General features: G+C 42.6%; 1 protein-coding gene across 4 annotated transcripts in view; it reads left to right on the top strand.

Moving 5' to 3' along the window:
- PRKDC (protein kinase, DNA-activated, catalytic subunit) overlaps window positions 1–23,982 on the top strand; it is a 187,854-nt gene that overhangs the window by 111,225 nt on the left and 52,647 nt on the right. For 2 of the 4 annotated variants that reach the window (XM_033203538.1, XM_033203540.1), the window contains exons 55-63: window positions 7,428–7,601; window positions 8,423–8,524; window positions 10,242–10,449; window positions 11,124–11,313; window positions 12,979–13,179; window positions 15,437–15,549; window positions 16,616–16,747; window positions 18,970–19,149; window positions 20,423–20,628. In XM_033203538.1, coding sequence (XP_033059429.1) covers window positions 7,428–7,601; window positions 8,423–8,524; window positions 10,242–10,449; window positions 11,124–11,313; window positions 12,979–13,179; window positions 15,437–15,549; window positions 16,616–16,747; window positions 18,970–19,149; window positions 20,423–20,628 — 1,506 coding nt within the window. The remainder of the gene's footprint in view (window positions 1–7,427; window positions 7,602–8,422; window positions 8,525–10,241; window positions 10,450–11,123; window positions 11,314–12,978; window positions 13,180–15,436; window positions 15,550–16,615; window positions 16,748–18,969; window positions 19,150–20,422; window positions 20,629–23,982) is intronic. The other 2 variants (XM_033203541.1, XM_033203539.1) reach the window with 1 other exon arrangement.

Genomic DNA, 23,982 nt, shown 5'->3' with positions numbered 1-23,982 from the left:
TTTATTTCTGGGTTCTCCATTCTGTTCCATTGGTCTGTGTGTCTGTGGTTCCCCCCCCGCCCCCCGCACCAGTACCATGCTGTTTTGGTTATTGTAGCCATGTAGTATAGTGAAGTTGGGTAATATGATGTTCTGGCTTTGTTCTTTCTGCTTAGACTTGTTTCGGTTATTCGGGCTCCTTTTTGGTTTCATATGAATTTTAGAATAGTTTTTTCCAGTTCTGTGAAAAGTGACATAGGTAGTTTGAAATGAATAGCATTGAATCTGTAGATTGCTTTGGGCAGAATGGCTATTCTAACAGTATTTTTTCATTTATTTGTATCATACCCGATTTCTTTCAGCAGTGTTTTGTAGTCCTCCTTGTAGAGATCTTTCACCTCCTTGGTTAGCTGTATTCTTAGGTGTTTTATTCTTTTCTTTGCTATTGTAAATAGGCTTACATTCTTGATTTGGCTCTCAGCTGTAATGTTATTGGTGTATAGGAATGTTACTGGTTTTTGTACATTGATTTTGTGTCCTAAAACTTTACTCAAGTCGTTTATCAGTTCTAGGAACCTTTTGGCAGAGTCTTTAGGGTTTTCTGGGTATAGAATCATACCATCAGAGAAGAGGAATAGTTTGATTTCTTCTTTTCCTATTTGAATACATTTTATTTCTCTCCCTTGCTTGATTGTTCTGTGTAGGACTTCGAGTACTATGTTGAATAGGAGTGATGAGAGTGGGCATCCTTGTCTTTTCCAGTTTTCAAGGGGAATGCTTCCAGTTTTTGCCATCATTCAGTATCATGTAGGCTGTGGGTTTGTCATAGATGATTCTTATTATTTTGAGGAATATTCATTTGATGCCTGGTTTGTGGAGGGTTTTGGTTTTTGTTTTTGAGATGGAGTCTCGCTGTATCACGCAGGCTGGAGTGCAGTGGCGTGATCTCGGCTCACTGCAAGCTCTGCCTCCTGAGTTCACGCCATTCTCCTGCCTCAGCCTCCCTAGTAGCTGGGACTACAGGTGCCCGCCACCACGCCCGGCTAATTTTTTTGTATTTTTTCTTTAGTAGAGACAGGATTTCACCGTATTAGGCAGGATGGTCTCGAACTACTGACCTTGTGATCTGCTCGCCTCAGCCTCCCAAAGTGCTGGGATTACAGGCATGAGCCACCGCGCCCGGCCAGTTGAAGGTTTTTATCATGCAAGGATGTTGGATTTTTTTTCTCTCTCTCTCTCTCTCTCTCTCACAGTCTCTCTCAGAGTCTTCTCTCTCAGAGTCTCTCTCTGTTACCCAGGCTAGAGTGCAGTGGCGCGACCTCAGGTCACTGCAACCTATGCCTCCCAGGTTTAAGTGATTCTCCTGCCTTAGCCTCCTGAGTAAGGCACATGCCACCATGCCTGACTAATTTTTGTATTTTTAGTAGAGACAGGGTTTTATCATGTTGACCAGGCTTGTCTTGAACTCCTGACCTCAAATGATCCATCCACCTCAGCCTCCCGAAGTGCTAGGATTATAGGTGTGAGCCACTGTGCCTGGCCCAGAATGTTGGATTTTATTGAAAGCTTTTTCTCCATTTATTGAAATAATCATAAGGCTTTTGTTTTTAATTCTGTTTATGTGGTAAATCACATTGATTTGTGTATGTTGAACCAACCTTGCATCCTAGGAATAAAGCATACTTGATTGTCATGCATTGACCTTTAGTTGTGTTGTTGGGTTCAATTTGCTAGTATTTCGTTGAGGATTTGTACATCTGTGTTCATCAGGGATTTGGCCTGAAGTTTTCTTTTTTCATTGTGTCCTGTCAGATTTTGGTATCAGGATTTTGGCTTCATAGAATGAGTCAGGGAGGAGTCCTTTCTCCTTGGTTTTGTGAAATAGTTTCAGTAGGATTTGTACCAGTTCCTTGTATATCTGGCAGAATTTAACTGTGAATCCATCTGCCCCGGGGGTTTTGTTTTCTTTTTTTTTTTTTTTTTCCTGCTTGCTAAGTTTTTTTCATTATTGATTTAATTTAGGAGCTCCTCATTGGCCTGTTCAGGTGTTTTTTTGTTGTTGTTTTTTTGTTTTTTTGTTTTTTTAATTTCTGGTTCAATCTTGGGAGGTTGTATGTTTCCAGAAATGTATCCATTTCCTCTAGATTTCCTAATTTGCTTATGTAGAGGTGTTCACAATAGTCTCTGATGATCTTTTGTATTTCTGTGGGATCAGGTATAATGTTATCTTTGTCATTTCTTATTGTGCTTATTTAGATCTTCTGTCTGTCTCTTTTTGTCTCTCTCTGTTGATCTAACTTGAGATCTATCAATCCTGTTTATTATTTCAAATAATCAACTTTTGGTTTTGTTGAATCTTTGTGTAGATTTTTGGATCACAGTTTCATTCAATTCCACTCTGTATTTTGGTTATTTCTTTTCTTCTGCTGTCTTTAGGGTTGGTTTGTTTTGTTTTGGTTGGTTTTAAGGCGGAGTCTCACTGTGTTGCCCAGTCTGGAGTGCAGTGGTGCGATCTTGGCTCACTGCAACCTCCATCTCCCGGGTTCAGGCTCTTTTGCCTCAGCCTCTTTCCTGAGTAGCTGGGACTACAGGTGCACACCACCATGTCTGGCTAATTTTTTTGTATTTTTAGTAGAGATGGGATTTCACCTTGTTGATCAGGCTGGTCTAGGAGTTTGATCCTGACCTCAAATGATCCTTCTGCCTTGACCTTCCAAAGTGGGATTACAGGCGTCAGCCACTGCACCCAAACTTGGTTTGTTCTTGTTTTTCTAGTTTATATGCGATGTTTGATTATTGATTTGAGGTCTTTCTAATGTTTTGACGTAGGCATTTAGTGTCCCTGTTTTCCCTAATTGAAAAAAATTTGATTTCTGCCTTAATAATTTTGTTTTCTCAACAGTTATTTAGGAGTAAGTTGTTTAATTTTTATGTAATTATGTGGTTTTGAGAGGTCTTGGTATTGATTTCTATTTTTATTGTACTGTAGTCTTGAGAGTGTGCTTGGTATGATTTTGAATTTTTTAAAATTTATTGAAGCTTGCTTTATGGCTGAGCATGTGGTTGATCTTAGAGTACGTTCCATGTGCAGGTGAGAAGAATGTATATTGTGGTATATTAGGTGGAGTATTCTATAGATGTATTGGGTCCAATTGTTCAAGTGTCGCGTTTAAGTCCAGAATTTGTTAGTTTTCTGCCTGCCTTATCTATGTAACACTGTCAATAGAGTGTTAGTTTTCCACTATTATTGAGTGCCTCTTTATAGGTCTAGAAGAACTTATTTTATGAATCTGGGTGTTCCAAAGTTAGGTAGTTATATATTTAGTATATAGTTAAGTCTTCTTATTGAATTGAACCCTTTGTCATTGTGTAATGCCTTTTTTTGTCCTTTTTAACTATTGTTGGTTTAAAGTTGTTTTATCTGATAAAAGAATAGTGACCCCTGCACTTTTTCGTTTTCTGTTTTTTTGATAGATCTTTCTCCATCCTTTTACTTTGAGCCTGTGGGTGTTGTTATATGTGAGATGGGTCTCTTGAAGAGAGAAGATGAATGAGTTTTTTTTTTTTAAATCCAACTCACCACTGTGTGGGTTTTAAGAGAGGCCGTTAGACCGTTTACATTCAAGGTTTATATTGATATGTGAGGTTTTGATCCTGTTGTCATGTTGTTACCTGGTTGTTTTGTAGACTCAACTGTGTAGTTGCTTTATAGTATCTGTGGGATACATACTTAAGTATGTTTTTGTGGTAGCAGGTATTGTTCTTTTGTTTCATGTTTAGCACTCCCTTAAGGACCTCTTATAAGGCAGGTCTAATGTTAACAAATTCCCTTAATGTTTCCTTGTCTGAAAAGAACTTTATTTTTCCTTTCCTTATTAAACTTAGTTTGGCAGGATATTAAATTCTTAGTTGGAATTTGTTTTCTTCAAGGATGCTGAAAATAGGCCCCAGTCTCTTCTGGTTTTTAAGGTTTCTGCTGAGAGGCCCGCTGGTAGCCTGATGAGGTTCTGTCAGTATGTGACCTGACCCTTCTTTCTAGCTGCCATTAAAATGTTTTCTTTCGCGTTGACCTTGGAAAATCTGATAACTGTGTGTCTTGGGGATGGTCTTGTATGGTATGTCACAGGGGTTCTCTGAATGTCTTGAATTTGCATGTCTACCTCGCTAGTGAGATAGGGAATGTTTTCATGGACTATATCCTCAAATATATTTTCCAACTTGTCTCAGGAATTCCAGTAAGTCGTAGGTTTGATTCTTTTTACATAATCTATTGTTTCTTAGAGATTTTGTTTTAAAATTCTTTTTTCTTTATTTTTTTCTGACTGGGTTGATTTGAAGGACTGGTCTTCAGGCTCTGAGATTCTTTCCTTAGCTTGGTCTGTTCTTTTGTTAATGTTTCAAACTGTATTATGAAATTCCTGTAGTGAATCTTTCATTTCCAGAAGTTCAGTTGGGTTCCTTTTCTTTTCCTTTGTTTTGTTTTGTTTTGTTTTGTTTTCGACAGGGTCTTGCTGTGTAACCCAGGCCGAAGTGCAGTGGTGTGACTGTGACTTACTGCCGCAGCCTCTACCTCTCAGGCTCGGGTGATCTTCCCATCGCAGTCTCCTGAGGAGCTGGGACCTGTACAGGCATGCGCCACCATGCCCAGCTAATGATTTATATTTTTGCAGAGACGAGGTTTCATCATTTTGCTCAGGCTGGTCTCAAACTTCCCAACTGAAGCAATGTACCTGCCTCAGCTTCCCAAAGTGGTGGGATTACAGGTGTGGTCCACCACACCTGGCTTGTTCTTTCTTAAAATGGCTATGTTGCCTTTTGACTCTTGAATTATTTTGCTGTTTTCCTTGAATTGAATTTCAACCTTCTCCTGGATCTTGAGCTTTCTTGCCATCTGGATTCTGAATTCTATTTCTGTCATTTCAGCCATTTCAATCTGTCTAAAAACCATTGCTGAGAGGTTAGTACAATTGTTTGGAGGTGAGGAGATACTTTGAATTGCCAGAGTGTTTGCACTAATTCCTTCTCATCTGAGAGGTCTGGTGTTCCTTTGTCTTTTTGGAGTTGCTGCTGCTTGGATGGGGCCTTTTGTTTTCATATTCATCATTTTCCTTGAGGGTTTGACTGTGGTGTATGCTGAGTATAGTCGATTGGCTTCCTTTCTGGGTGCTTTCAGCAGGCTGAGGCTCTGTATAGGATCTTTCTTTGTCCTTGGTTCCTGCATTGGGTTTCACAGGTGATGTATACTAGGAGAATTTTTTTTAGTGATGTAATTCAGACTATGATCCAGTATACAGTGCTTAAAGGTAAGGGCTAGCAGATAGACTGTTAGATTACAGTGTGTTCAGCACAGTGTTCTGGGGGCAGGGGAAGGGAGATGACCCCCTCACTAAGTTCATTCCCAGGCCTTAGAGGAGCCCCTTCCAATCACTGGCACCATACTCACATTTCCTGAACCCCAAGGGGGCCCCTGGTAGGCTGCGCTCCCCATCCCTTAGCAGTGGCCTGAGTTGAAGGTTAGGTCACCAGGAGACCCGCAGCATTCCAGAGGCCCACTGGTCCTCTGTGCTTGGCAAAGCCAGAGAGGGTTGTGGTGTATGTCTGTGGGTGGTCTGTTGGTATAGTAGGTCAAGGATGGGGAATCTCAGGGCAGGGTGATGTTGTCATGGTTATGCAGCTGGTGTGGTGCCCACAGCCTGGGATTTTTTGCCCAGGAGACAGTTGTGGGGACTGCCTAGCTCACGCTCTCTTGACCAAGTCTGTTGGTGTCCGCCCTGGTAGCTAGCCTGACCAGTCAGTTTTATGCCATGCTTTCTGTGCCCAGATCACTGGGCTGTTAGGTGTTTCAGGCCACTCAGGCAGATGCAAAGCTGACCAACAGGCCTCACCCTTCCCAGACCAGCCTCGTGGAAGGGGGCTCACACAGCACTTATGCTGGAACACAAACTCACGTCTCACTCTACTCAGTGGTCTGAGCAGAGCTTAAGCTCTGGCCACAGATCTCGGCTCTGTATTCCTGAACAATGTGCTTAGACCCTGAGGGGCTGAGACCAGGCCCACGGCTTCGTCCTCTGTCCCCTTGGAATCAAGCACTGTGCTGGGGTGGCCAAAGTGCTCCAAGGCCACTGGCAAAGAACTCAGGCTGGATAGTGGAGGCTATGCTGTGTCTGTGCTCTTGTGGGAGCAGCTGGGGTTGGGAGTGCCTGGGAAGTTGACAGATAGGCATGCAAATCAGGCTCTCCCCAGACCCACAGGAAGGACAACCCTGCTGTTTCCCAGCCCAGCATTCAGCAGGGGCTAGAGTGACTCAGAGCAAGGTGAGAACCTGGGGGCATGGGCGCCTGGGGTCGCATTTTGCTGGAGCTGTTCCACGCTGAGTGAGACCTGCCAGGCTCCACGTAGGCTGGTGCTCTGCCTGTACCTTCTCTCTGACAGTTCCCTGCCAATTCAGATGTCTGTGGGGGTTGTGTGATCCCTTGTGGCTAGTATTCCAGAGCTCCATGGTGAGTGTGGGTTGCCCCATAGTCACTCCACTCACCCCTTCCTTAGGACCTGATTAGGGCCAAGAGCAGGTCCTGGCACCCGGAGACTCTGCAGGCTTCCCAGCTTCCTCCCTCTTCTGCCTCAGTGTCTGCATTGCCTCTCTCTATCGATGCTCAGTGCTTTCTTTCCAAAGATCTCTTCAAAGCATGTTGTTTTACTCATTACTTTGCTCTGTTTTGGTGGTAGAGGCCCTCCTGGCTAATGTCTATTCAGCCATCTTGTCCCCTCCTATGTAAGTATTTTTACACAACAATAAACGTGCATTGTGTCAGTAACAAAGAATGTATGTCACTGTCCTAATATCCTTACATTCACTGAGTGTCTACTGTGTGAAGCATTCAGCTGGGTGCTATTAAGGAGTCAAAACAAGGAAATAAATATTTGCCTCATTTAGAGCTCAGATTGCACTTCACTATACACCATGCCAGGTAGCACTTGAAGTCCTTTTAAAAAATACTTTGTTTGCCATTATTAGGTTTTTCTAAAAATAGACTTTTTATCTTGAAGTAATTTTGTATTTGCAGAAAAGTTGAAAGATAGTACACATAATTTCCATATATACCCTTTACCCAACTTTCCCCTTACATAATCTTGGTACATTTGTCAAAAGTAAGAAAATAGCATTAGAACATTACTGTTTACCAAACTAGGCTTTACTCCATTTCTCCAGTTTCCTTCTAATGTCCTTTTTCTGTTTCAGGATCCGCTGTAGGATAGCACGTTGAAATTATTTGTCTTATATTTAATGATCTAGTCCATGATTATTTTAAGAATACAAGTTTTATATAAGTGTAGTGTTATCTATTATAACAAATTTTGAAACAAAGAAGAAAAAGTTATCTGTCATACTTTGAAAGTACAGTAATAAAAATAGTTAAATTTGTGTGTTTTTAAAATCTCTCCCATAGAGATGATGAAAGACAAAAAGTATGTTTGGACATAATTTATAAGATGATGCCAAAATTAAAACCAGTAGAACTCCGAGAACTTCTGAACCCTGTTGTGGAATTCGTTTCCCATCCTTCTGCAACATGTAGGGAACAAATGTATAATATTCTCATGTGGATTCATGACAATTACAGGTAAGCTATACATTGACTATTTTATTTTGTTTGTGTGTGTTTTTTTTTGTTTGTTTGTTTCTTTTGTTTTTTTTTTTTTTTTGAGATAGGGTCTTACTCTGTCGACGAGGCTGGAATACAGTGGCACAAACACAGGTCACTACAGCTTCAATCTCCTGGGCTCAGTTGATCCTCCCATCTCAGCCTTCTGCGTAGCTGGGTCTGTGGGTATGCACCACCATACCTGGCTAATTTTGTTTATTTTTTGTAGAGACGGGGTTTCGCCTTGTTTCCGGGGCAACATTAATGCTTTAGGAATCATTTGGGTCTCCTTATCAATCTGGAACATAATAACACATTTTTTTTTACCGTGTGATTAGTAATTTTTTTTTTTTACCATATGATTAACATTTATTTTGGTATATCTGATTGTATCCTTTTAAAAACTCATTTTACATATGTTTGTGAAATAGAGTGAAAAAGTATGGTGGTGTGCTTATAAAACCTATTTTCATAGTTGTCCTTTTAAGATCTGGCAAAGACTAAGGAGAGGAACTCTGCCAGGACCACTGGGCACTACTACACCACCACAGCTGAGCGTCACAGGACCGCTGGGCCTGCTGTGGGCCCATCCCCCTGTTTCACTCTGCTCCTGCTGGGAGCGAGGATGGGTTCTCAAGGCTTGTGCACATACCCATGAGTGGGGCAAGCTGTGATTTGGAGATCTAAAGTCTAATGGGAAAACCAGCCTTTTTAAATTGAATTCTAGATGGTGTTACTGTAGTTGAACAAAAGGACTAGAAGAGAGCATTAATGTTGTGACATTTTGCTGTTTTCTCAAGCAGAGATCCAGAAAGTCAGACAGATAATGACTCCCAGGAAATATTTAAGCTGGCAAAAGATGTGCTGATTCAAGGATTGATCGATGAGAACCCTGGACTTCAGTACGTGCTCTCCTTGAATAACTGGGCTGGGACACTTAAATGTTAAGGGTATTGCTTTCAAAGGTAGCATAGAGTATTTTTCAGGAGTTTTAGAAATGTATTTGCAGTATTAGCATTTTCTCTGCTTTCTGCATTTCACAGTATTTAGTAAAAGAGTATTTTAAAGCATATTATGAAGAGTACGGCTTTAAAATCCTGACAACTTAAAAATAACACTCTTGAAAAAGTCGTATGGACCAAATGCTCTATGCTAGGGCAGTGAGTTAAAGTGTTTCAAAATGAAAAGAAAGTCTACAATGAGAATTTTTCTGTTTCCCATTTAACACACATAGTTGAGATCATGCTGTAAGTATTAATGTTGAAAATAAAGTGTTTGAAACCTTAGAAATGAGAGGAAACCGTAATATTAGTTATATATGAAAGTGTGAATGATGATTGTTATCCTCTAAAATGCCTGCCCTGAGTAAGTCAGTTATATGTGTTTCTGACTATATAAGTATACTGACTATGCAAAAAGGGGGTTAAACTTTTTATTATTACTATTAATATGTTTTTTAGAGATAAGGTCTTGCTCTGGCACCCAGGCTGGAGTGCAGTAGTGTAACTGTAGCTCACTGTAGCCTTGGACTTCTGGGTTCAGGTGATCCTCCTCCCTCAGCCTCCTGAGTAGCTGGGACTACAGGCATATGCCAAAAGGCTCGGCTAATTTTTTACTTTTTGTAAAGATAGGGTCTTGCTATGTTACCCAAGCTAGGCTTCAATGCCTGGCCTCAATCCTCCTGACTTGGTTTACCAAAGTGCTGGGATTTTAAGTGTGAGCACTGCTCCCAGCCTCAATATAAGAAGCCATACACTTTTTGTATGTTTCTGTATATTATTTTTCCATTCTGCTATAATTTTAAATTCGTTGAGCTTCTTAAAATTGTATTTGGATTTCATATGCATTCATAAATTATAGGACCTAGTTTGCTATGTATGTATGTATGTATGTATTTTTTTTTTTTTTTGAGATGGAGTCTCACTCTGTCACCCAGGCTGGAGTGCAGGAGCACGATTTCAGCTCATTACAACCTCCGCCTCCTAGGTTCAAGCGATTCTCCTGCCCCAGCCTTCTGAGTAGCTGGGACTACAGATATGCGCCACCACACCCAGCTAATTTTTGTATTTTTAGTACAGACAGGATTTCACCATGTTGGCGAGGCTGGTCTTGAACTCCTGAAGTCAGGTGATCCACATACCTCGGCCTCCCAAAGTGCTGGAATTACAGGCCCGAGCCACTGTACCCAACCCCTAATTTGGTATTTAATTAAGATATGTTTTGAGTATTTTATGGCAGTAATTTTTATAATGAATTGTTTTGGCAAGGCAGTGAAGGATTTTGTGTAATTTCCTAAATTTTTTTTTGTTTCAAATAGTTAATATCATGTACTCATCATTGAAAACTTCCCAGAGAATAGAGATAAGAGAATAAAATCACCCAGTTTCTCCCCTCCCCTCTGTAGCATAAAAAGTATGCTACATTTTTTGTAATATTCCCCTCCTTCAGTGGGTATGTTTCATAACTCAGACTATATTTTTGATATAGTTGAATGTGGTTTCCCTCTCTGTTAAGCTTCATGTGGGTGAAGAGCTGTGCCTTCTCCACAGGGCACCCTATACAGCACATTCTTTCCCATTTGCCATTGTCTAAGCAATCTTTTTTCTCTCTGCTTTTCAGATTAATTATTCGAAATTTCTGGAGCCATGAAACTAGGTTACCTTCAAATACCTTGGACCGGTTGCTGGCACTAAATTCCTTATATTCTCCTAAGATAGAAGTGCACTTTTTAAGTTTAGCAACAAATTTTCTGCTCGAAATGACCAGCCTGAGCCCAGATTATCCAAATCCCATGTTCGAACATCCTCTGTCAGAATGTGAATTTCAGGTAATGTGGTCTTCTCTCCTCATAGTAATGAATATTATAAGCTTTTCTTGTTCATGAACATTTTTAATAGCTTTAACTGGCTCCTTGCTTTCTTGGAATACTCACACATTGCTTTCTGAAAAGGAAAGGGAAGGCTCATGCCTCTGCTTCAGCCACCTGGAGGTCCACAGGCCTCACCCTGTTGGCCTTCACTAGATTTCCCTTGTCAGGATCGCCATTGCTTTCCCTCCCCTTTTTCCTCCCAACCCACAGTGGATGCTGAGCTTGTGCGCTCTCGCAGCAGCCTTAACAGTGGGGATGATGGGCAGGTTGCAGAGAGCTCCTGGGGTAGGGCCCCTCCAGTCCCACTCACAAGCTCAGGATCTGTCCCAGTGGCATGTGTGTATGTGGACAAGTTGGGTCACTTGACTCGTTGCATTTGGGTTGCTGTGCTGAGCATGATATCAAGCCTTTTTATGCAAACATTAAGAAAGTTGGGTTTTCTCCCTCAATAGTTGGCTAGTTTTTCTAGTTGGCAAATCACTTAGTTAAAACTTTTAAATTAGAGAAGATTCTTCAGCTGCATATGAAGTTATGGTAGAAATATGCTGATGGTACCATTAGATTTTAAATAGAAATATATCAGTGTTCCTTAAAAAGGAGCCTTATTTGATGTGAAACTTTCTTATGTACAGGAATATACCATTGATTCTGATTGGCGTTTCCGAAGTACTGTTCTCACTCCAATGTTTGTGGAGACCCAGGCCTCCCAGGGCACTCTCCAGACCCGTACCCAGGAAGGGTCCCTCTCAGCTCGCTGGCCAATGGCAGGGCAGATAAGGGCCACCCAACAGCAGCATGACTTCACACTGACACAGACTGCAGGTAACAGTGACCCACCCCGCCGGCCATGTATACAGCACTCTGACCTCTGTGGGCAGCTTCTGTCACAACAGTGTTGGGCTTTTGTGAGAGAAGTAAGCGATAATAGCAAAAAGCATTAAGAACCCAAGGAAAATGTCAGTCAAAAGAGTGGGTTCCTATGACAGTCAAACTCATGGAAACAGAAAGTAGAGTGCTAGGTGCCAGTGTCTGGGGAGGAAGAATGGGGATTTATCGTTTAATGGGTACAGAATTTCAGTTTTGCAAGAGGAAGAGTGCTGTGGAGGCAGGGTGCAGTGACTCATTCCTGTTATTCCAGCTGGGGCAGGAGGATCAGTTGAGCCCAGGAGTTCTGCACCAGCCTGGGCAACATGGAAAGACCCCATCTCTACGAAACAATTTTAAAAATTAGCTGGGCATGGTGGTGCACGCCTGTGATTAGTCCCAGCTACTGGGGAAGCTGAAGCGGGAGAATGGCTTGAGCCCAGAAGTTCAAGGCTGTAGTGAGCTGTGATCACGCCACTGCACCCTACCTTGGGCAAAAGAGCAAGGCCATGTCTCAAAAAAAAAAAAAAAAAAAAAAAAACTGTGGACATGGAAGATAGTGATGATTGTACAACAGTGTAAATGTCCTTAATGCCATTGAACTGTGCACCTAAAAATGATTGAAATGGTAAATTTTATGTATATTTTCCTTTATTTATTTTTTTGAGATGGAGTCTTGCTCTGTCGCCAGGCTGGAGCTGGAGTGCAGTGATCTCGGCTAACTGCAACCTCTGTCTCCTGGGTTCGTTCAAGCAATTCCTCTGCCTAAGCCTCCTGAGTAGCTGGGACTACAGGCACGTGCCACCTCGCTTGGCTAAATTTTTGTATTTTAGTAGAGGTGGGATTTCACCACATTGGCCAGGATGGTCTCAATCTCCTGACCTCGTGATCCACCCTCCTCAGCTTCCCAAAGTGCTGGGATTACAGACGTGAGCCACCGCACCCAGCCTGTTTTGCTACAATTTTTCTAAAAAAGAAATGGATTATTTCTGACTGGAAAAATCAGGGAAAGTTTCAGTATATGTATGTTTTGATTTTGGTTTGGTACAGAAAAACCTAGTGCAGCAAATTTAAGACATCTTATCTCCAAAGCAGAGTAGGGGTAAACCAAATTCATTTACTAGATTTATAGTTATTAAACTGTTCTTTCTCAGATGGTTTAACTGCTTCCTTTGATGAGCAAAGTACAAATTGTAGAGTAAAATATCTTAATCCTTTTACATAAACTCTTTAACATTTTTCCTTTATGTAATTTTTTTCACATTTTGTTGGTTCTGGAAGTGGGACTAATTTGAATAATCACAATGGGAATTCTATGACACTAATATTACAAGTCAGGGGCTCTTAGCACCTTTCAGTAGATAACAAAGTGTTGTTCCTGTGGTGGGAGCAAGTGGCATGTTTCTTACTTTACAAATGGGGACACTGTGGTCCAGGGGCACTGAGGCCCATGCACCCGGTTTTCCTTGGGGCATACCCTGGGATCTGACAGAGCCTCTGCCCAGGGTTGGAGGTGAGCACCGAGGCCTAGGGTGCTACCAGGTGTGTCTTGGCAGGTGGTCCTGCCCTGTTTACAGAGCTGGGTGGTGCTGAGTGCCTGACCTCTCTGATCACATGTTGCAGATGGAAGAAGCTCATTTGATTGGCTGACCGGGAGCAGCACTGACCCGCTGGTCGACCACACCAGTCCCTCATCTGACTCTTTGCTGTTTGCCCACAAGAGGAGTGAAAGGTTACAGAGAGCACCCTTGAAGTCAGTGGGGCCTGATTTTGGAAAAAAAAGGCTGGGCCTTCCAGGGGATGAGGTGGATAACAAAGTGAAAGGTAAGCTGGGTTGCTGGGAGTGCTTAAAATAGCTTCCCCACTAATTACTGCAGAGCTCAGGTCTGGGGACATTTCTGACTGTATCCATGTTTCCTTGTAATTCGTAGTCAAGCCCCTTAAAATTCAGTTAATGTTGCCTAGGCACTTACTATGCTGAAGACATTGTTTTCTGGGAGTTCCAGAAGAATCCTTCAGTAAGTTATACTTGATCCATTGTTGAGTGACTTTCTGGAGCATTAAGAGTGGGTGAGGCTTTATAAAGGGGTGATTGTAAGATGTAAGATTGTAAGATGAGGTGGAATTAGCAAGCACGGTGTAGGGCGAGAGGGCTTAATGCAGGTGGAGAATGGGGAGAGCGTCCTAAGAGACTGGGTGGAGGACGAGCATTTGAGAGGAGACTTGAGCTCCTCTGGGGGTATGGGAAGGGAGAGGATGAAAAGGACAGGGATGGAGAAGTGTGGGGGTGGGCAGGCTCAGATCAATTCCGCAGTACAGGTGAAGGGATGCTTCAGGGCATGCTAGAGTAACGGCAAAGGGTGCTGCAAAGACAGGCTTGTGGGTGTGGGAGTGTGCGTCGAACTTCAGCTTTAGGAAGCAGCCTTGTAATGCACCAAGCAGAGGAAGGTTCGGGGACTGAATGCCCTTCCCTGAAGTTTGTGTGGGGCAGAAGTGGAGTGATGGGGACTGGGAGGCAGGGGCCACAGGCACCAGGACCTGGTCTTGGCTAACTGATGATCAGAGCTAGACGGGTGCTGAGAGGCTGGAAGCAGCTCTTTGTGAGAAGTGTGGCTCTGGGAGGGAACAAGGGCCCAGAGGAAGGACATGTGCAGAGAGGAAAGGGCCCATGACAGAACCCTGGGGGAGCGCCAGCAGGGAAGCTCAGCTCTGTGGAAGTAAACTTAGAAGAACTTAGAAGCAGAGCTCACTGCCTTCTTATCTAATCGTAAGAACTGAAACACAGGCAACGTAACTTGCTTTACTCCACCATTCTCTGTCATACTTTTCAGTCACAAACCTGTGGCCCACACACAGTTCTCTGAATGGAACCGGGAGAGGTCAGTGTGGCCCAACTTTTGGCACCTGCTGTGAGTTGGAGTGCTGGTGGCCGTCATTCAGGTGGAGCCGCCTGGGCACTGAGAATGGGGGTCAGCAGCAGGGAGCTTTCTCTGGGAGCTCATGTTTTCGTGGCCTAGTGGGAGTGCTGCTGTGGACCTCCATACGTGGGGCCCCTGGACTCCCTGCGTTGCAGGGCTGCGGGCGCTGTCCTCCTTGGGGATCCTTTATGAGAACGTGGGTCTTTTATCTGTGGATGATCTCGGGATCTTCTCTTTTAAACCAGCGTTCTGACATTGCACACAAGTGTCCTTGGGCGTAGGTCTGTTTCAGTCTGTTTCTCTGGGCATATGGTGGGAGCTTCCAAGCTGCTGACTCTCACCTTCCAGTTCTGGAGCGTCATCACGGGTGATTTTGTTGAGTTCTTCACCTCAGTTTGCTGTTTTCTCTTTGGAGTCCTAGTGCTTAGATATCACACCTGCGTGAGTGTCCTTCTGAGGTGTCATGTTTTTCCCTTTGCCTCTTTTCTGGGAAATCCCTTCAACCACCTGTGCTTTTAAGTTATGACATGTTTTAGTTTCCATGAGCTTTTTTTCATGCTCCGAACATTTCTTCAGTTCCCACCCTTGTCTTTTTGATAAATGATCATGTTTTGAAATTTTTTCCTGCATGATCTGCTTTTAACAGTTGCTCTTTCCTTGTTGCTTACTTTGGTTTCTCTCGTTCATATTCGAAGCCTTCCTTAGAACCTCGTGATTTGGAGGTTAAGGCTGGTATCTGCCAGGCACTAAACAGGCGTTTGGAATCATACGAGTTTAGGAGTGCTGCGGTCACCTGTCCCTGGTCAGGTTGCCACAGGCCGAAGGGAGGCTGGTCTGCACCGGATGTTGAAGCCTCCGAGGCAGCTCCTCTCTTGTTCAGTTAGCCAGAGGCAAAGCACTTACAGGCGACTTGGGCCGAGATTCAGAAGGTGACTGCGTGTCCTCCCTGGGCCTCATTCTGGAGGGGCCTTGCCCGTTGTCATGCCTGCTGAATCCACTGCTGAGCAGTTCCAGTTGCAGCTGTGGCCCTTGCACTCCTGCTCCCATCGCTGCCTCTGTGGAACCTCTAGGTTTTGTCTTTGAGGAAACCCGAGGTGAAAATGAACCAGCAGAGCCAAGCGTCTGGGCGGCGGGGAGTAACTGGGCCTGCTTTGCCTCTCCAGGTGCGGCTGGCCGGGTGGACCTACTGCGACTGCGCAGACGGTTTATGAGGGACCAGGAGAAGCTCAGTTTGATGTATGCCAGAAAAGGCGTTGCTGAGCAAAAACGAGAGAAGGTTTGTATTTTGTCAAGAATTTGATCAGAACGATGCAGTTTCTGTCACAGGATACAGACGAAGTGAACAAGCTTCCTGCCAGACACTGGCTCCAATGTCACCTGCAAACCAGGTGGCGGGGCTGCTCCGAGCCAGCCTCCTGGGGTTCCCCCACGGGCATGCAGCCCCCGCGGTGCCCTGGTGGGGGTCCAGGAATGCGCCCCGTTCTCTCCGCGGGTGGAAGCGTGGCCGACCTGGGATTAGCAGGCTGATCCTGGGCCCACCTCAAGGCCCGCGCCCTGGCAGGACTTCACTGGCCCTCGCTTCAGGGACCAATGCGGCGGGAAGGCAGCTGGGGGCTGGGACCCACGGGCCCCGACGACAGGTGGCCAGGCGGGCCTTTCCTCGGCGTGGAGATGCTGTAGCCGCAGCGTCCATTCCATCTAGATATGGGTCATTAAGATGCATTTGTAAGAAGAGGGTAGGACGGATCCCTGACGGTGCTCAAGTTCATCGCCAGCCGCTGCCACCACGGGAGCGGCTCCATCCACATCTGGGTGTGAAGCCCTCGATGTGGGGCGCTGTGCCGGCCCCCTCCCCAAGCCCTGCCGCCCAGCCATGTTTGTGGAGCCTGAGGCCTCCCGGACTGTGCCCCCGGGGCATTATTTTGCCCCCTCGGAGGGGACCCTTGGGCTCTGCAGCTGCCTGGGAGCAGAAGCAGCCGGAGGACAGGACCTTGAGGTGGAAGTGGGCACCGGCTGCCGGCTTCGTTCTCAGCGAGACTTTCCAGAGATGCAGCCCTCTGCCTGTTTTGAAATACTTCTAAATCAAATTTTCCGATTTTATAAATATTCTGATTACTTTATAGTCAGTGTTTAAAGCCTTTCCACTGCTTGTTGTGTAGTGATTTTATTTTGGATGCAGCGTCTGCCCTAGATGGTAAAGCAGAGCACCTAAGCCTCTGCGAGCATCAGTTCCCACGCTTCGCCCTTGTGGTTCAGGGGATTTTGGCAGCCTCATAGCTCATGCACGACTGGTTTCCTTCAATGAGAATGTTCATCTTCTACTTTGGTTCTGGTGCTTATAGGAAATCAAGAGTGAGTTAAAAATGAAGCAGGATGCCCAGGTCGTTCTGTACAGAAGCTACCGGCTGGGAGACCTTCCTGACATTCAAATCAAGCACAGCAGCCTCATCACCCCATTACAGGCCGTGGCCCAGGTCAGTCCTTGCCGCTGCGTTTTCTGTTGACAGGTTAAATAAAATCTGTTTCCAGTTTAGGGGTTTGCCTATGTGAGGAAACATGGCTGAGGCTGTCCTGCAACATCAGTGGGCTTAGTGTAAAGACCTTGCTCCAAGTCCTGACTCTGCCATTTCCTAGTTCCATGACTTCTTTACACATGCTGAGACTCTGAGATCCTCAGTGCTGAAGACGTTATTTATCGTTATTTATCAGGATTACCACTGCATTTGTCTGAACAAAGGGAGCATAAATGAAGGAATTTGTTGTACCTAGCACTCAGGAATCAGTGGATTGTAGACATGGAAACCCGTCCACCATGTGTTACATAAAAACAGGAGGTTACCAAACAGGTCTAAAAGTGTACACACCAGTAAAAGACACATGCCAGTGACTTATCTCTTTATGGTATAATTGTGGGCGATACTTATTTTCTTTTTTCTAAACCACATTTTCTGGGTGCTCTATTCTGTTCCATTGGTCTGTGTGTCTGTTTTTGTACCAGTACCATGCTTTTTTGGTTACTGCAGCCTTATAGTATTGTTTGAAGTTGGGTAGTGCAGTGCTTCTAGTTTTGTTCTTTTTGCTTAGGATTGCTTTGGCTATACGGGCTCTTTTTTGGTTCCATGAATTTTAGAATAGTTTTTCTAGTTCTGTGCTAACTGATGGTAGTATGATAGAATTAGCATTGATTCCATAGATTGCCTTGAGCAGAATGGCCATTTTAACAATATTGATGCTTCTAATCCGTGAATATGGAATGTGTTTCCCTTTGTTTGTGTCATTTTGTGATTTCTTTCAGTGGTGTTTTTAGTTCTCCTTGTAAAGATCTTTCACTTTCTTGGTTAAGTGTATTCCTAGGTATTTTATTCTTTCTGTGGCTGTTATAAATGGGATTGTGCTTTTTTTGATTTAGCCATATTTTCTAAAATTTTACTACTCACTAGAACTTCTTATAACAAGATAAATATATCACTTAAAATATACAATAAGGAATAAATCAAATTTGTATGTTTTAGTCATACATAGCTTTTATCAAAGTAATTTTTTGCGTTTGATAATTAGATATTTTTTTTAATATTAAGTATAACCTTAAATCAGTAGAATTGCACAGTAAACTTTTCAAGTATTTAATTTTTGGCTATGGTAACTAAGTGTAAACCATTGCTTTTAATGTTCTTTTCAACAATATGCAAAAATCACGCTTGATTTAAGAACATTCATTTAATAATATAATTTGTTCATAAAACATCAAAAATGGATTACCATTATGTTGTAAACATAATTAAAATAGGTTTTAGACATGAAAAAACATGATCTCAAAAAGCAGCACAAGTCTCACCTCCTTCAGAGGCAAACGTAGCAAAATTAACAAAAAGATATTAACAGAATTGACCTGTCAATTATAATATGATAGAAAATTTATTAACAGGAAAGATCCCTAGAAGATTACACAAAATAATGTTTAAACTTCATTTATCATGCTTACATGCCTCCATTTAGCAAAGATAGACACTATATTGCCAGGAACTGTTTTTGGTACTAATGTCACAGCATGAATAAATAAATAAAGGGAGTATCCTGGCCATGAAGTGTGCGAGGGTTAGGGCTATAAATGATTAGGTAGTGTGCTGTTTGAGGGAGCTGATGCTCAGAAGAAGCATCTGATGGTTTCAGTAGTTTAAAGTGGTCAGGTGGTGGGACCTTGAAAATTAATACTGGCATTTTATTTAAGCTGATCAGTTATTTTAAGCTTTACCATGGTGCTGATAGGAGGAAAATACCTAAACATTTAATCTTTCTCTGAGATTTTATGATGTGCTGCACTAAGCACTGGCTGTGCATCATCTGGGCTAATCTTCCCCGCAGCACACTGTGATGTGTTCTGGTAGCCCCCATTTAAAGATTGGAGACCCAGACTCAACTCAGGAGAGAAGCTATGTCATTACGTATTGATTAAGCCAGCTTTTAAATTCATTTCTCTGGGCCAAAAGTCCATGTTTCCATAACACATCAAACAGATATATTTGGTTAAATTCCAAATGCTCCCTTTGTCAATGCCTGTTAAATCTTTCCAAATAGAATTGAGAGGTATAATAGATGTGTTTGCAACAGTCTGTATTTTCCAAGCTCTGATAGTATTGATGATTTATAGCATTTTTGCTTCAGATCCTAATTTGTCTTTGTTTTGAATTTTTTACAGAGAGACCCAATAATTGCAAAACAGCTCTTTAGCAGCTTGTTTTCCGGAATTTTGAAAGAGATGGATAAATTTAAGACACTGTCTGAAAAAAACAACATCACTCAAAAGTTGCTCCAAGACTTCAATCGTTTTCTTAATACCACCTTCTCTTTCTTTCCACCTTTTGTCTCTTGTATTCAGGTAAAGTCTGCACACACTTCACCAGATATTGTTTGCTGTGGCTTCATATGGCCGTTCCATCGTCACTGTGTTTCCCATGTTGAAACTTTTGATAACCTGGTGTTTAACAGAGTAGATGTACTGTTTGGGTTACCTCCTCCCAAATGGGTAGATGTAATTTATTTTTTCCCCCCAGAAAAACCGATATGTGACAGAATAACCAGAAATCAAACATATTATGTTTTATTTTGTAGTAAGCCAGTCCCCTCAGTGTTTTTGATGAAACCCTTCATTTATTGAGTTATTTTTCCTTACGTAGTCTTTCACCAAATTCTTTCCTGCCTCCTGACTGCTGTCAAAAGGTGTTGACTGAGTACCCACCTGGCTTTGTTCTAGGTGGTTGAGCCACATCGATGAAGAGGCAAAAATTCCTTTCCTCCTGACCTTACATTCCCATTAATAGATGGGTAATAGGCAACCCACAGGGAAATGTTAAATGGGACGTTAGGTTGTAGTAAGTGTTATAGTACTTGAGTAATGGGGAAGTATTAAAGCAGTGTAAGATAGTAATGAAGCAGGTAAGCAGGTGCCTCTTGATCGGGTAGGGTGTGTGTGCCTAGATGCAGTGGTCAGAGAAGTCCTTTCCAGGGCAACACAGCATGAGCAGAAAATCTAATTTAATATTCAGTTGCTACTTAAATATATTTGTCAGAAGATTATTTTTCATGTAAGAAATGTTTTCTGTGCCATTCAAAGTATGGGTTATATAAAATTCCCTAGTAGAACATCTTTTTGATTCATTTTAGTATTTTTGTATCTAGTGACCTTTTCTGAAATAATTACTAATTTATATTCTTTAGTATTGTTTATCGGTAGTATCGGTTTACAAACAAATTGGGTAATACTTTTCTGAAATGAAATACTTAGTTTTTCTGTTTTATTCTTTTTGATGGAACGTGAAACTCAGTATAAATTTCTTTTTATACATTAGCTCTGTTTTTTATTGGTTTCTAATTTATGTGTGTGTATATATGTTGTCTTCATATTTTGATAGTGCTTTTCTTGCTTTAAATTGATCCCTGGATTGGAAGTGTAAAATTAAAAGGTCATTTCCTCTTTTGAGCAAATTGAATATTGTGGGAAAATTTGTTAATAGCATTACACAGAGAAACTTCTGGTGATAGCACTACTTAAACATCGGTACCTTTTATGTTGAGTAAAGTATGTTACTCCTTGTGAAAACATGGTCCAAGTACCACAAGCTAAACAGCTGGTTTTATGTGTGGTTTCACAGGACATCAGCTGCCAGCACGCAGCCCTGCTGAGCCTCGACCCAGCAGCTGTTAGCGCTGGTTGCCTGTCTAGCCTACAGCAGCCTGTGGGCATCCGCCTGCTGGAGGAGGCTCTGCTCCGCCTGCTGCCTGCTGAGCTGCCTGCCAAGCGAGTCCGCGGGAAGGCCCGCCTCCCTCCTGATGTCCTCAGATGGGTGGAGCTTGCTAAGTAAGTGTGAGGTCGAGTACTCTTGGGAGCACACTGGATGTGACAAAGCAATATGGAAAACACTTGGCTTCACTTGGCAGAAAATGAACTAATAAAGTTGATAGTAACAGTAATGTGAAATTTAAAAGAAAAAAAAGTCTTTCAGGCTGAGTACCATTCTCAAAGTCAAGAACAGTTGCCACATCAAGCAGTGTCTTGCTCAAGGAAAGAGAATGTTATTGAAACCTGCTGATTTCTTTCAGTATACGATTTTTTGGACTCAGTGTTATTCACCAAGTTGAGTTTCCCATAAAGTGTAGCTGTGAATCATAGTTCCTAACATTTTATGTTATTTCCTGCTTTGCTACACTGAATAGAGGATGATTTAGTATTTTCAGCAGGACTTAAGATTTTAGAAAGAGTTTAAATCAGTTAAATTGGGATAAACAGATTCCATTTTCTAGTTACACCATTTTCCATTATGTCTCATTCTTCCCTTACCTGTGATCTCATCATATGAAAGTCTCATTCTGAGGAGGTTGTTAGGTTAAGATTGAAATTTAACTTGAACTTCATTTTGTAGTGCAGATATTTAGAGCTTTAGGTTCTAAGAGAAAAGATAGTAAAAGTAAGGGAGGGGATCCTTGTGCTTCCTGCTGTTTTGTAGTTAATTCATGTCTGTCTTGATTGAGCACTGAGTGTACAAGGTGCTGTGCCAGGCACTAAAGAGATGTGAAATTGGGTTAAACATTGATCACAGACTCACAAAACTGGCAATCCAGTAGGAAATATATGTACTTTACACATAATAAATCATAATTGAAGTAGAAGATGGTGAGCACTTAGACAAGATAAAATGCCAGGGCCATTCGGAGAGTGCCTCTGGGCTATGCTGATTTTACCTTGGAACCGTTTTCTCCTATTGCTTCAGATGTGTAAGTGAACAGGAAGTGACACCTTGTATGTTTACTATTTCTAGGAGTGGTAAACATACATAATGTGTATTTACTGAGTAAGCGGAGCAAACAACTTTTAAGGGCCTAAACTTTAAACATTTTTTTCTAACTGTGTTAAGTACATTCTCATACTTGTGTGATATTTTTGCATTCGTTTCTGAGCATTGTGAACAAGTTTACTGTTTTTTCTTTTGTTTTGTTTTGTTTTTGAGACAAGAGTCTCGCTTTGTCGCCCTTGGAGTGCAGTGGCACGATCTTGGCTTACTGTAACCTCCGGCTCCTGGATTCAAGCGATTCTCCTGCCTCAGCCTCCCAAGTAGCTGGGGTTACAGGCACGTGCCACCACGCCTGGCTATTTTTATATTTTTAGTAGAGAAGGGGTATCACTGTGTTAGCCAGGATGGTCTCGATCTCTTGACCTCATGATCCGCCTGCCCCAGCCTCCCAGAGTGCTAGGATTACTGCCGTGAGCCACCACACCTGGCCTTAGCCTTTTTTTTTATATGTCATGACCATTGTTTTAACCATGTTACAGTGAACATAATCCAGGGACCTGGGAACCAGTATAGGGGTACATAGGTGATGTCTTTCCTGAGACATGTATGTAGCTCTCCCTCTTCTTTGACTCTGAGGCCATGAGCTACTGCTCCACCACCTACCTACCCACCCACCTTTACTGCTGATTTATTAGCCCTAACATTCTGTAATCAGGGCAATAAGAGAGCCACATCTACTAGATTTTATTGAATTCAGAATTCATAAGCTCTAGGAGAGAGCCCATAAGGCTCTTTTGATGTAAATCCAAGAGACTTAGTACCCAGAAGGAAACTGAACAGCAGGAGAACTAAGGAGGGAGCAGTCCTTGGCTGGCTGGTTCAGGAAGAAATAACATTTGGGTTGAGACTGCAAGATGGAAAGAAATGTCCTGGAGGAAGGGAACAAACCTAATAAACACTTTGAGAATATCATGGACTGGGAAACTTGATTGAAAGGGTGAAGCCAGAATTTTGTTAAAGTGAAGAAATGAATGAATACTCCAACAAATTGAGATGGTCCATAGAACATGGATTAAACATGGCATCAGTAGTCAGGATTATTTTTTCTTTGCTTCCGGGTTTTTGGGGGCTAGACAAGGATTCCAAATGGGTCACCTGCAGATATTTTCATGGATTAATACTGGAGAACCTTATGTAATGACACATCTTGTATACTGTGAATCTTTGATATTTTCAAATTCCACTTTTGTTTTGTTTTGTTTTTGAGACAAGAGTCTCGCTTTGTCGCCCTTGGAGTGCAGTGGCACGATCTTGGCTTACTGTAACCTCCGGCTCCTGGATTCAAGCGATTCTCCTGCCTCAGCCTCCCAAGTAGCTGGGGTTACAGGCACGTGCCACCACGCCTGGCTAATTTTTATATTTTTAGTAGAGAAGGGGTATCACTGTGTTAGCCAGGATGGTCTCGATCTCTTGACCTCATGATCCGCCTGCCCCAGCCTCCCAGAGTGCTAGGATTACTGCCGTGAGCCACCACACCTGGCCTTAGCCTTTTTTTTTATATGTCATGACCATTGTTTTAACCATGTTACAGTGAACATAATCCAGGGACCTGGGAACCAGTATAGGGGTACATAGGTGATGTCTTTCCTGAGACATGTATGTAGCTCTCCCTCTTCTTTGACTCTGAGGCCATGAGCTACTGCTCCACCACCTACCTACCCACCCACCTTTACTGCTGATTTATTAGCCCTAACATTCTGTAATCAGGGCAATAAGAGAGCCACATCTACTAGATTTTATTGAATTCAGAATTCATAAGCTCTAGGAGAGAGCCCATAAGGCTCTTTTGATGTAAATCCAAGAGACTTAGTACCCAGAAGGAAACTGAACAGCAGGAGAACTAAGGAGGGAGCAGTCCTTGGCTGGCTGGTTCAGGAAGAAATAACATTTGGGTTGAGACTGCAAGATGGAAAGAAATGTCCTGGAGGAAGGGAACAAACCTAATAAACACTTTGAGAATATCATGGACTGGGAAACTTGATTGAAAGGGTGAAGCCAGAATTTTGTTAAAGTGAAGAAATGAATGAATACTCCAACAAATTGAGATGGTCCATAGAACATGGATTAAACATGGCATCAGTAGTCAGGATTATTTTTTCTTTGCTTCCGGGTTTTTGGGGGCTAGACAAGGATTCCAAATGGGTCACCTGCAGATATTTTCATGGATTAATACTGGAGAACCTTATGTAATGACACATCTTGTATACTGTGAATCTTTGATATTTTCAAATTCCACTTTTGTTTTGAGGCGGAGTCTTGCTCAACCTCCACCTCATGGGTTCAAGCAGTTCTCTGCCTCAGCCTCCCAAGTAGCTGGGACTACAGGCACACACCACCACGTCCAGCTAATTTTTTGTATTTTT

Source organism: Trachypithecus francoisi, unplaced genomic scaffold, assembly GCF_009764315.1.
Source record: "Trachypithecus francoisi isolate TF-2019V2 unplaced genomic scaffold, Tfra_2.0 Lachesis_group7, whole genome shotgun sequence".
In the NCBI taxonomy this organism is placed as follows: Eukaryota; Metazoa; Chordata; class Mammalia; order Primates; family Cercopithecidae; genus Trachypithecus; species Trachypithecus francoisi.
The sequence above is the reverse complement of the archived record's forward strand: the minus strand, read 5'-3'. Positions and strand labels throughout refer to the sequence as shown.